This window comes from Toxotes jaculatrix, chromosome 3 (genome assembly GCF_017976425.1).
Source record: "Toxotes jaculatrix isolate fToxJac2 chromosome 3, fToxJac2.pri, whole genome shotgun sequence".
Classification (NCBI taxonomy): Eukaryota; Metazoa; Chordata; class Actinopteri; family Toxotidae; genus Toxotes; species Toxotes jaculatrix.
The window spans coordinates 19,605,906-19,619,785 of NC_054396.1; the positions used below are offsets into that span (position 1 = coordinate 19,605,906).

The 13,880-nt window shown below is 39.7% G+C and overlaps 1 protein-coding gene across 2 annotated transcripts in view; it reads left to right on the forward strand.

The window, feature by feature from the left end:
• The window catches only part of vgll4b (vestigial-like family member 4b), a 38,784-nt gene that overhangs the window by 14,655 nt on the left and 10,249 nt on the right, over window positions 1-13,880 (forward strand). The window contains exons 1-2 of one of the 2 annotated variants that reach the window (XM_041034625.1): window positions 905-1,305; window positions 7,900-8,131. In XM_041034625.1, the coding sequence (XP_040890559.1) occupies window positions 1,224-1,305; window positions 7,900-8,131 (314 nt within the window). In that variant the 5' untranslated portion in view covers window positions 905-1,223. Of the gene's footprint in view, window positions 1-904; window positions 1,306-7,899; window positions 8,132-13,880 lie in introns of those variants that run through there. The other variant, XM_041034626.1, reaches the window with a different exon arrangement.

Sequence of the window (13,880 nt, forward strand, 5' to 3'; positions counted from 1 at the left end):
ACCAGGGGGCAGAAGAGAACCACTCTGAAAGTGAGGAGACCTTACTGGGCCTTGGATAACTTTTCATATCCCTTAAAATCAACACAGTTAAGCTTGTTTTTCCTCCCATTTGCACAACAACTACAAGCAGATTACAAGATTTTTTTTTCATATTGCATTTAGAATGTATAGACTACCTTTCTTGAGGGAATACAGATAAGTCTAAAGTCTGTTTATATATTAGTTATTATAATAATATTATAATATTAGTTATCACTTAATCTGATGATTGTTTTTTTTTTTTTTGATTGATCATTTAGTCATTGAAAAGAAAAGGTTAATAAGTAGAAACAAGAAGCATAAAGAGATATTTACCTTCCTGGCTCTTTTTTTTTGTCTCTGTTCTTCCTATGACTTTAAAGTTTGTCCTGCTCCTTTTCTCTGTCTTAGTCTCATCTCCCTGCTTATGTGTCTATACATCATCACTGCATTATCCTCATACTGACATATAAAACTTTATAGCCTCTATGCTATAAAATTTAACATATTTTTACGGCACCATTTAACCTCCTCAGTTATCACTTCCATATTTCTAGAGGGACTTTAGTTGCGTCTGTTGTACCTCAACAATCTTGGGCATGTTTAATATCCTTAGGCAAAAGTGCAGCATCTGGATTTGTGACACTTTTTAACTGTATTGTATCCTTGTTTTAAAAAAAAAAATAAAATACGGGATTACTGCAGTTCTTTACCCCTCCACACTCCCACCCTCTCTCTCGCTCTCTCTCTCTCTGGATGTGTTTGGAGAGGCTGATCTTGCGCGTAAAACATCCCTGATATTTGAGGCGCTCAAGGGATTTAACGAGCATGCCCAGTGCGCCCCTCTCAGCAGCAGAGGAAACCACTGCTGCAGCATAGGAGTCATACCAAGCATAGCCTGCGTGTCAGTGCAGTCGACTTACAGCTGGCTGTGAGGAGAACTGACGCTACTCTTTTTTTTTTCGCTCTTTATCACTGCGACACACATACCCATATTTTTTTAAAAAAGTGTCCTAAACTCATTAGAATAATTGGGGGAATCCGGCTTCAATACTCTCCACGTTTTTTTTTTATTTTATTTTATTAAGGGGGTTTCTAGAAAACTAAAGTTGGAGGCTGGCCCTTTAGCTTTTTGACCGTCGCTTGAGCGGAGAAGAAAAAAAAAAAAAAAAGCTGGTCTTTTTTTCCCCGTAAAAACTCGATAAATGCTACTAACGAAAATGGACCTGTTGAACTACCAGTACCTGGACAAAATGAACAACAACATTGGCATTCTCTGCTACGAAGGTAAAGGGGAATGTTTGGGCTGTTTGTGGGCGTTATTACGGTTGTATAAAAAAAAAACAAAAAAAAAAACTTGGAAGTAGACGCTACCGTGGGCTGAGAGTTAACGTTAGCGACGGTGTTGATCAAAAGTTTTCACTCGTTACTTTGCTTAGCGTTTGCTTTCCACAAGGAAAGTTGTCCAGATCAATAAGTACGTGTTATTTAATTACTTAATACCATGTTAGTTCTCCTCGATTTAATCTGGTTGCAACTTTTCAGCAGTTTGAACTTAATGCCAAACGTACGTTTTTGTTTTTTGTTTTTTTCCATGGAGCGTTGTTAACGTTATAACCGTTAGCAACGTTAGCTTCAACTTTAATTACAGTGCATTTGTTCGTCATCTAGGAGACTGGAAGTGTGTTTATTAGCTTTTCTTATCATTCTCTGTGTTATTGACTGCTTCCCAAGAGGAAGACTGGGCTAATGATTGCGATCAAAGGCTGAAATAACAGCCCCTGTCTGTAAATTTCATGGCTCTCCTCCTATGGCTGACTCACTCTGCATTACTAGTTGCTCAGTTATGCTGTTTTTCTGTTTTCTATCATTCATATCAACCCCTTGCAGTCTTAACTATGTGATATTTGTGGTTAAATGTCTGCCTTTAGTTGAGTCATAATCTGACAAATTCTCCAGGATTGACACAGTGGGCTGTTTTGTGATTGTAAATCCAGAAGAACAGACAAGAAGTTGCATCCATCTGTCTCTGTGTCGTTTTGATTAGAGCTGGGATTTCTCTTCTCTCTGTGGGCTCGAGTTATTTCTGGTATTAGCGTTGTAGGACTTCATGTTATGTCATGAACACACAGCTTCCATATCTTTGCAAAGTGTCTGACTTTAGAGTAGTGTAACGCTCCTCCTGTCCTCTGCTCTTAGTTCTCACATGTCAGGCGTTGTAATATTATCCAGTCTTTCTGGGGGCTAAATGCAAGTTCCTTCCTCTGTCCTGTCCGTGGCTCGCACTGCAGCGTGCAGCTCAGTCAGCACTGACTAAACGTTTCTTTAACTTCACAAGTAAGTGTGAATCAGTTGTCCAGCTGAAGTCCAGCTGAGATTTTTTACATTTCTACATGAACTGCAGCAAATTCTCTTTTTAAGTGAGGAACTCTTCACAGGACATGTTAGAGAAATGTTTGGATTATAAATAGTAATGAGTTATAGAAGGTGTAATGTCCATCTGAGGTAGATTTATACAAAAAAAAAAGCTTTAGCAAGACAAAGAGAAAGCATTTTCATTACTGGCTGATCAACAGGCTCTTCTCTCTTCTTTTGCTCTTTGTGGTCCATTACCCCCCCACACCCCACAGCTACTGTACCACAGTTAGCAGCTCCTCTCTACTGTCAACATATAATGAACTTGTAATAGCACTCCTGTTGCGACTGAAAACCATTTTGCAGATTTGCAAAGAGGGTCAGAGGGGCAGTTTTTGCAGATAGCCAAGAGCCATTTACTAGGTGCAGGCAGAGGCAGAAGAGATATGTCTGAAACAGAATAAATGCAGAGATGACTTTTGCTGAAACTACTAGCAGCAGAAGCAGACTATGCTTTTTTTCGGTGGTTGATTATGTTTTTAAAGCTTCTATCAACAGGGTTTTTTGTTTGTTTCTAATACTTTCTGGGAACAGTTGTGTTGCTGTAATTCCTGTTTGGCAAACTGCAGGTAAGATGATTCCTTTTGGTATGTCGCCTTCACAGTGTTGCTCAGAGGTTTGGGCACAGGTGCCATTCTTGGGAGATTTTAGTGCCAGTTTTCTTAGAGCTCACACTTTTGCACCGTGATGGTGTTGCAGATAAGACTGCCACTGGCCTGGGATCGAAGCCAGTCAGAAAGGAGGGGTTTCCGTGTCTCTGCAAAGCTTCACCTTTCTCAGGTTTCATCCTGTCTATCTTGGTGAAGGAAATTACAGGAGGGGGTGGGGGGGACTGCTTTTTAGTGGTATTTTTATACTTGTATATACTCTGGGTGTCTTTTTGACATGATGAATTTAGACACAATACTTTAGTTCTATCTCTGGAAGCTCATCTCTGAAGGATTAGCCCATCTATTTGTTTTTCTGGGTTTCTCTGTTTGTTGTTTTTTTTGCTGACTGAGCTAAAATCTGACTCCATGTGCCTCATGATAAGAAAACAAAGATTAAAATAACAGGGAAAAGGGCCAATCAGTAAAAAGAGTCAAAGAAAAGCCCTTCATGTTCTAACATGTTGAGCCAAGAAGGGGCTGGAGTAGCTTTGTGATATTGTGGGTGTGCTGACTTATTACTTATTACACACACACACACACACACACGGTCACCTATACTGATACACTGTCCTGAGAGCTTTATTTCTACTCTGATGCACTCACTCCTCTGTCATCATCAGCATTTATTAGTAACTGCAGATGTGACACAACACGCATATGTACACATGCACCCTTATCAGGACAGGGTTAGGCGTGCTCATAAGTGGTATGTTTTAAGAACACTTACACTTTATAAATACATACAACACAACATAATCAAACATACACACTACACAACCTGATGATACCTTTGAGTAACCATATTAAATTGTTTGGATAGTTTGTACTTTCCTGACCTCTCCAGTAATCTAAGTTTAATGTTTTGCTTGAGGATCACGTAGAGCAAGCATCTTGTCAATGTTATGAAAAAAAAAAAAGATAAATGACACAATTTTATTGGTGCCTGTTCTTTTAGGATTAATGGATAGATATGGTTTAGTATTGGTACACTGATATTCCTCCAGTTCCCTATGTGGCTTTTCTTGCAGATAGATGTAAAACAAAATGATAAATAGAGTTAGACTTTTGTGTTTATGTGCTATAATAAGTTACAAGCTTGATAGTAATTTTAGGTGTCTTAGTCATATTATAATAAGTCCAACTCTGACCTTAAATGTGACTGAGAGTTTGGCTGATGTAAGAGATGGTAAGTGACATTCATCTACTGTATCTATCCATTTTTTTTTTATCTCTTATATCTTCTTTCTTATCTGCGTGGCCCCAGTTACCTTCTCTGTCCGTATGCCTTAACTCATCTCAACTCAGGGTATAGAAAAAAATCACAGGTAGGATTGCGTTCTTGTGTTGCACTCCTTGGTTGATGGATGAATGCGTCACAAGGTGATGAAGGGATGAAATAGATTTGCATATTCAAAGTGGGTTTCGAATGGTAAAGAGTTCTGGGATTTCATGCTTAATGATAAATAACACTCAACCTTATTCATGCATGACATGCACCAGCAGTAGTGAAGTCATGTATTGTATTGTATTGTTGTTGGCCTTGAAGCTGTGATTATGATGCCAGGTAGTATGGCAGCAAGGAAGGACTGCAGTCAAACCATGGTGACATGCTGAAGTGTAAAAAAGGGAATCTCCACCTCCTCCAGCAGCTTTGGGGATCAGTGTAACATACAAAGGATCAAATTATTACGTTGGCATTGTTATAATGACTGATGAAGAGAGTTTATTGATTTGCTCAACAAGAAAATTGCCCACACAGGAAACATTATTAACAAATGCTAACTTTAGGCTCCAATTTCCTGCAATACCACTGCAGCTGATTGCTTCCATTTAATTTCAGTTCATTTTGTTTCCCAACATTATTAAACTGTGATTATATTTTGGGAAATTATTGTTTTTGGTATTTCATTTGCTCTCACACTCTTTTAGAGGATATGTAGTATTTGACACTCTGTCCCTCTCTTTGTCTGTCAATATGTTCATTTGTCTCTCTTTCTCCTGCTCTCCCTTTTTCTCTCTGTAAAGCTACTATCAGTTGTATGGCTGACAGTGAGGGGTGCAGGGGAATGCTGACCATCCCTTTTGGCTGCTGAGCAGGACAAAATAAACAAGATTGAAAACCTCCTCAAATCCATGCACTTTTGTCAACCTCTCTCCTCCTTTGTCTATTTGTCCTGCTCTCCTTTCCTCTTTCTGTCAGAGATCAAACCAATCTAACATCCGGAGATATCAAATCACATCACACAGACAAAAACTTCTGTGGAAATGCCTTTTTGCATGTCCTTTTGAGTATTAAAAGCTTAAAACCTCTATGGACTTAAAAAATAAAAGCAACCCAGAGGGCCAAGTTCAGGTTACTGTGAACCACAGCCAAAAATAATCATTTTGCTGCTTTGCAGAGAGAGAGGAGGACAAGCTATGGCTCATCTTTTTTTAAGTATCTGAAGGGGGGGTGAATCAGAGAAAAAGAGAGGGAAATGGAGAGATAGATAGGTTCACCCCCATTTGTAATCCAATCTCATCCTGACTTCAAGCTGTTTGAAGTTCTGTCAAGACAAATAGGCTTTGATCATGTGGACCTAATGAACTGAGAGGGCAGAGAGAGGAGTTTTATTTCTGTGACACAACCCTACTTCTACTGATTATCTGCTGGTTTAACAAGAATAGAAAGGAAAAAATCTCATAATACTGCAGGGTTCTTTATGTACTGAATAAATAGAATAGATACTCCATGCCTATATACTGTTGTAGTTATAAAGTCATTATATCTTATACATATAATATAAACTGCAGTAAATTTGGGTATGTATCAGAACCTGTCTCCTTGTCAGTAATTGTGTGAGTACTTACCTTCATGCATTGTTCCCATTTCCCTCTTGATTTGAGGGTAAATTGCACAAAATTGCACAAATTGTTTTGTTCCTTTTTAGCGTTGTCATTCTGTCCTTCTGCCTATTTCTGCACCTTATTTTGCCTGCTGCTGTGCAAATACAGTTTTTTGTTTTGCAATTTTAGAAACACCAATATACACTTTTTATTTCTAAAAAGTCTCATCAGGATCATCTCTCTAAACAGCTGTCAACACATGAACTGAACATTATAACCTTCATAAATGTGGGATTTATTGCTGGGCTGGGTTAGTTTCAGATAGGTGTATCTAACATCTAAGGTCAACAGTGTTTTAACGGCTTATGGTCAAATGTCTTATTTGTTTGCGAGGGAAACACTCACAGATTCACCCCTTGTTGGGAGCTTCACTCCTGTAGCTCTGATAAGCTATTATGTGTCCTGGATTCTGATTGGACAGTGTGGTGTCACAGTCTCCTTTCTTTTATTGCCACCCCTCTGTCCTGCCAAAAACAATGATGTCACCCTTGTTGCCATGGTACATAGTGGGGCGAGCAGGAACATGCCAGAGAGAGGGAGAGAGGGGCGGAGCTGCTGCTGTGTTTTGGAGGCCATGCTAAAACTAAACATACATGGGGAACGCTGGTTGAATAGAGCGCACATTTTATTACATTACAAAGCCTTTTCAGTGTGCGTTTGTGTGTACGCTCTACTGCTTTCTGAGTGACTTAATGATATAATTGTTTTCAAATTGGTTTAAACTGGTTTGTACCCAGATTTTATGCTCTCATGCATCCAAAGCTTGTCGTGTTTGCTCCTCCAAAACAACAGTCAGCTGTAGTCTACAGGTAACTTCCTCTTTTGAGAGAGAACTCAGACAATGTGTGCTGTAAACAAACAGTACAATATTATTATAGTGTCTTAATTTCTGTATGACTTTTTAAATATTCAAAATAAACACAATTTATTTAAACGCCCATGATGAACAAAAATTCAATAAATGTGCAGTAGATTAATTGCTACTTTATGCATGATTGCAGTTTATTCATGTCTAAATTGTAAGTAATGTACTTTGGAAGCATAGCAGAATAAAATCACACATTTAAACCAATACTGTTGCAATGATTAAATCTTAACATTTTTTTTGAGCAACCAATTGGTGTTGCATTGCATGGGATTGGTGTCTAGTGTCATTAACTTGTTTTTTTAGCACGGGAGTAGTTATAGAGAAAGTTGTGAATTGTAATGGGAGTTTTTGTCTAGGCTTTATGTTTTGTTTGGGAAAAGTCAGACAGATACATGAGGCCGAAGCAGTGGAAAGTCCCCGTGCTGAGACAGAGCCAGTGGTAGTTTTCCTGATTCTCTTTTGCTCTTACTCCCACTCACTGACGACTCTGTAGGCCTTCTGTACCAGGGACTAGAGGGAAGCAGAGAGAGTCAGACACAGGGAGAGAAATAGTTCACACCACACACACACGTATGAAGGACCCATCCACAACTATTTCTTCCAAAACATTCATAACCAGATACTCCTCTGCTTATGCCAGAGGTTTGTGCCTCTCTCAGCAAACTGTATGTCAACAAAATCCAAAGTTTGAGCAGAAACACCGCCTTTACAGTAAAACGCTGTCATGAAGTAGTTTTTGTGGTCAGCATGTTTAAAGTGGCAATAAAACAGCTGCCTTCTACGTGAAAATGCCATAATTTTGACTAATTACCGTAATTTACATTTATGGCTGTGCACCCTGTTTAAAGTGTGAGCACGTACGTTTACAGCAGTTTCACAACTGTCAGTTCAGTTTCAGGCTTATTTGAACTATTGTTAACTGCTGTTTTACAGTCTTAATGAATATTCTAATCTTATAGAAACACAGTCTTTTTTTTTATAATGTAGTGGTGATGTAGAGTTTCAACATTACTAAAAACTATCTCTCCTTTGTCTTTTCCCCTTTCTGTGCTACTACTTCAGGTGAAGCAACTTTGAGGGGGGACCCCAGACTCCAGTCCTTGTCCCTATCCTCCTCCTCATCCTCCTCCTCTTCGTCGTCATCCTCCTCATCTTCCTCTTCCATCTCCAGCCACAGGACAGGTCCTCCTCCCATCAGCCCCACCAAGAGGAAGCTGAACGGGGACCAGGGGGACAGCGACATGGACGACAACGAACATGTGGCAAAGATGAGCCGACTGTTTGCTGCACAGCTGTAAGTACATACGCAGAGACACACTCATTTGAGTGAACAGACACTTGCACACATTCTACTAAAATCCATTATCGTGACCTTGAAATAGAGTTATTTTGTAGGTACTCATTTCCTGAGGTGCTAGTGAAAAATATGGATCTCCAATTTTCTATCATTGCACCTTTCTCTTTTCTGTCCGCCTCTCTCTCTTTTCTGTGAAGAAGCCACCTTTCTTCCTAGAAGCTACAACTACACACACAAAAAAACTATGCCACTGTTTCTGTTGGCCGTGTGTTTGCGGGCTCCTTGCTTGGTGAAGCTGTGCACAGGCAGGCTTTCTCAGAAGTCCCAGTTTGGGCTCCAGGGTGCTACGCCAGGTTTAGCTGGCTCCACAGTGTTCTCCTTATAGCTGCAGATCTCTGGAAGCTTGGAAACAGGGACTGCACAACAGAAAGATTACTCACATCTCCAGCGTTCCCACATTCCCACTTCCAGAGATTCCAGAGATTCTGGAGCGCTGATTGGTGGTGAAGGACTGCTGGGGCCGGGGGCAGTGGTGTCAGAACTTGGTCTTTCTCTCTTTCTGTCTCTGTCTCTCTCTCTCTCTGTCTGTCTGTTTCTCCCTCGCTGTCTCTCTCTCTCCCTCTCTCTCTTGGTTTGACTGAGTCAGTCATGGGACTCCAGCCATTGCTATTTATTGCAGAGGCAGTCAAGGAGGTGTTAAGTAGAGCTGTGCAGTTTTTCATGCATGCTAGCTCTTAGCAGTATGGCCTATTGCTGAAGACACAGATAATATCCGGAATTAATGGTTGGTATTGTTTTTAATGTCACTTTACCTCATCACAGTCACCTGTTTGTCACCCTCGTGGCTGTGAGGTGACACAACAAAACACAGTAGATGGTGTAGTGGATACACTAGAAGCCCTGGATTAGTAGTAGAGCACAGTTACTGGCAGTGAATTCATGTAGCTAAGCATGTGCAAACACACAGATGCATGTACATATAGCACACACTCAACATTTGCACTGCTGGAGGAATACTTTGCCAATGAGCTTTATGTTCAGGATGTTCTAAAACACTACAGCGTAGCTAAATATATTACCTAATATCTACCTTACTATCTTTATAGCTCCAAAGCTCTATCAGTAGTGTTGTATTTAGTGATTATTGGTGAAGCAACGATCATGTACTGAGCAGCATATAAATTATATGTAAATCACCAGATCCTGAGGGGATCTATTTTTTTCTGCAATAATTTAAGGGCTTTTACTTGGTTTTCACACAACCAGTATTTATGCAAAAATGGTATATTTTCACTCGCCTGTGTGACACTGCAGAGGGTGTATTGTGTTACAAGCAGGAATATATGACTGTTAAATCTAGTTGTTCCACTGGCACAAGGGGAAGGGTCTTTGTTCCTTCATCTTGTGACCCTCTGGGCTCACATAACAAAGGATTAGCTTGCGAGTTGAGACATTTGTGCAGAGTCATCTTGTTTTCTGTTGGGGATGTCAGTGGTGGGAGAATTAACATTATACTCTGCAGTCAAACCAGGCAGTAAATCCATCTTCCCACTCGGTGTATTATTCTGTTGTCTCAGTTGTTTTTCACTCTCGGAGATACTTTTTATGCACCATGCGGTTAACTTCTGCATACATTGATAAGCAAATGCTCCTACTCGTGTATCACAAGTGGGATTTTATTTTGTAAGTTGATGTGCCAAAGCACAATGGGACTTATTGTCCTATCAGCTTTCACTTTGTGTTGCAGTTATTGGGTTCTGTAAAAATAAAACCAATGTAGCTTAAAAAAAAAAGATGTGTGATGATTAAGGCTTTTTAAACTACTCATTGTAGCATAGTTATTTCCTAGAAGTGACCTGTGATAAAGCATAATCCCTTTATTTAATCTTCATTCTAATTATGACCTTGAAGCCATTTGACTTTCAGTGATGTGGGTTAATCTCCACCTCTAAGAGAAGTCAATTGCTACTTGACTTACTGAAGGCTTAATTCAGGGCTTTCTAGTTCACAAAGCTTCATCAGGATAGTTTTTTCATCCTGGAAACCGATTTGCCTCAGGGCCATCCTTAAAGTGTCTTATTTTTAGTAATTTAATTTGAGGTTTCTCTGAGGGCATTCTTTCCCTGGCAAAGGTAACTGCAGAGTGACTTGTTGAAACCTGCAGTCAGACTCAGCCTCTGAAAAGTTTTCCTCCTCATCTGAACTGTTGTGCCTGTCCAAAGAACAGTGATTACACTTAAGTGGAGAATGATCGGTTGTCGTTACAGAAAAAGTTAAGCTAAAAATAGCGGGTTAAAGAAAACACCGTAGCTCACTACACAGTCCACTCGTCTTTATTTAACATACATGAGCTTTCTGCTTCATTTAACTCATCTGTCAGTTGTTGGAACAGTGATTAGGTGTAATTTGAAAATGATGTTCTTGGGGAAAAAAGCTGGACAGTAAACCAGAAAAAGAACCCCTGCAACCTCCCACTGCACACACACACACTCACATTCAGATGTCCAGAGATGGTTATCTGACACCATTCTAGCTGTCGGATTTTGCTGGCTGCTTCCCTCTGTGTAGCTTGTTTTTTGTCTGCACTGATTGCTGTGCTCGGTGTTGAATGTTCCCACATTTTCAGAAGCTTTTGTGTTCAGTCTTGTCTTTTTCAGAAACAAACGACTTTTCTCTGTTTTGCTTGAATGGCTGTATTCCTGTGCGCTGACTCTATCATTTGCTAAATAATGTGTGTTTGTGTCAAGCTGCTTGTCGTTGGCCGTCTTTTGTCTGTAAGTTCAGTCATATTTTCGGTGAATGTTGACACACACAGACACCTGACACCTTAGTCATGGGGCAGGGCCATAAAGGTGTAAGCTCAGGTTTCCTTTGTTGTCCAACAAGTTGAAGAGGGAGGTACAGAAAACAAAAACTCTGAGCCAACTCAGGCTTTTTTTTATATGGGACAGTATTAACAGGCAAAATAAATGAACGGATTTTGCTTTTGTCAACAGCCTGTATATTTACAAATGTGGTTGTGTGTGTATTTTTTATCAGAAGTCGTAGTCTTTTAAGGTTTTCTTTTTTTTGCTGTGAAGTCAATATAAATTCTGTCAGTAATGCACTACAGAAAAGTTTATGACATGGTAAATTCTGCACATAAAAGTCTAATTGGAAATATTGGCAGTCCTAGTGGCAGGCTGATATATGGATGTGATGTGTGTGTCTGCACTGAGTATACATGTGTTTGTGCAGGTATGCACATGTGTCGTTGTGCGTGTACATGCATGTGTGTTTGCCCATCTGTGATCGTGTGTGTGTGTGTGTGTGGGGGGGGGGGGGGGGGGGGTGGTGATGAGTGGGCTCCTTGTCAGGCAGCAGGGGCTACTTTCTCATTTTCTCTGAGGAGTAGGAGGAGTCTCAAACAAAGAAGCCTTATCCTGTCCACTGGAGCCTGCGGGCTGGAAGCTTGCTGCTGCCTGCTTGCCTGCCCACCACTCTGCAGCTGTAGACCTGTGAAAATAAAAGTCTTTTTGCTCAGCTGTTTCAGTCCTCCTTAAAAGTAAGAGCCAGTATCAGAGCTTGGGCTTTTAATTGAGAAGTAAAACTACGGGAAAGAGTATTTGCAGCAGCCAGGTCACACATGACTCAGTGGGCTCTAGGGTTGTTGATTTCCTCAGATGTAAAGCTGGGAGTAAATCAGAATTAAGAATTTATAGTGTTTAATTGTGTGTTTTTCTGGTAGTAATTGCTTGGTTCATGGTCTTCTTGTTCTTGGTCATGTTCTTTAGCCTAATATTCAGATTGAGTTGTCTTTTTTTCCCCACTTGATTATTTGAATCACTGAAAAAACTGGGCACATTTAAACGATTCAGAGGTTTAAAATGAACCTACATGCTTTTAGTAGTACGTAATCTTTCTCTCATGTTCATGCTATGTTACTTTGAAAGATTATGAGGTAGATATAGGACCTAAAAGCAAAGTAAGTCCAAGTTAGTCAGCAAAGTACAGCAGTAAGTACTGTAGCATACAGAAACTGCAGCTGGTTTTTACTGGGAACTTCATCAGTAAGTTGTTCTCATGGAAGTTTCTCTAGAGGCCAAATGGGGAGAAAATAAGAGAGAGAGTGTGTGTGTGTGTGTGTGTGTGTGTGTGTGTGTGTGTGTGTGTGTGTGTGTGTGTGAGAGAGAGAGAGAGAGAGAGAGAGAGAGAGAGAGAGAGAGAGAGAGAGAGAGAGCGTGGCCAAAGCTGGTGAAGTCATTGTTACCCTCTTGTTTTACATGGGACTACTTGTGTTGTGTGTGAGCATGTGAGAGAAGGAGGGAGAGCATGTGGGTGTTTTTTTTTCATTGTGTGTCTGTGAGTGTGTGTTCATATGTTTTTTTTTTGTTTGTTTTTTTTTGCCTTCTTGTTGTGGTTGTTCCCATATCCGATCTGTCCCAGCTTTGATAACAAAGGATTTTCTTCAGTTCTCTTTCTCTGCAGTCAGTTAACTGGCAAATGTCTGCTTGATTTCTATCAGTATTTCTACATGAGCGAAAATCTGAAAGGTTTAAAATGGCTGAATCCTCTTCTGCTTGGAAATTGTGCTGAAAAACTGTCTAACTTTCTTTAGAAAGGCATAAAACAAGATTTAACATAGCATTTTAACTAATTTCATTTAGTATTTTGTATTGTATGTAGTATGTCAAGGAAGATTACTTGTTTTATAACAAAAATAATAACAGGTAAATTGTACCTGTTAAGGTATATTTCTTCTGGGTTTTTACTGCTCTATTCTAAGGATGCAAATATTATTGCTAACTTCCGTTCAGTCCCACATCTGCAGCCTGGACTAAGCAGAGTAAACTGTGTGTTGAGATGTTTGTATGCTTTATATACATAGCCTGGGTATGCCCTATCGCTCAGTTTCTGTGTGTGTGTATATATATCCATTTTGTGGGTTTCTGTAGACCTTGCAGAGCTTGGGCCTGGTTGTAACCTGTGGTTGAGCCTTCATCCTCCTTCTCTGTTTTTTTTTTTCTTTTTTGTCGTCTTCTCTCTACACCCTGATTCTTCCCAGATGTTTCCTGTGTGTATCTCTCTCTCTTCTTGCTCTTTCTTTCTTTATTTCTTAAAGGAGTAGGATATGAACCTCTGCCCAACCAAAGATTTGTAGTGAGGTTTTCTCTGAAGGCTCTGGAGCACAATTGTGAGAAAAAACCTGGAACTTTTATAGCTCCTGTATCTTTGCCCCAAAGTAAAATTTAGCTAACTCACCAAACTGGCCATGTCCTATAGAGCTAAACCTGGCACACTTTTGAAAACTTAACAATATTTTTAAACTCCTTGGTTCATATGTTTATATTTCTTTAATTTAGTTTTCCATTGTGGCTATTAGGCAAGTTAGTACATACAAAGCTGCTTGTTAAGCCAGTAAGAACAAATTATAAGCTTTTACATTGTACAAGAATACATTTTTTTTTTTTAGGTCATTCAAACACATGATCACAGTCATGATCTTTAACTTGAGGTTAACTTGAAGACAGGGTGTCATGTGAATGGTTACTTAAAAGGCTGTACTTAATGACAGATCTGAGTTGTGTAATATTGTTCAAGATATATGACTATATCATTTATGTATTGAGGGTTGAACTCTATGGGTTTTAAATTAAGGGATCTTTCAGTGAGCGCCCACCACAGTGACTACCACTAATGCCAGGCTGCACATAACCCAGACTCTAGTAAAATAGAATCAAATAGATATCGACTCCCCACTTCATTG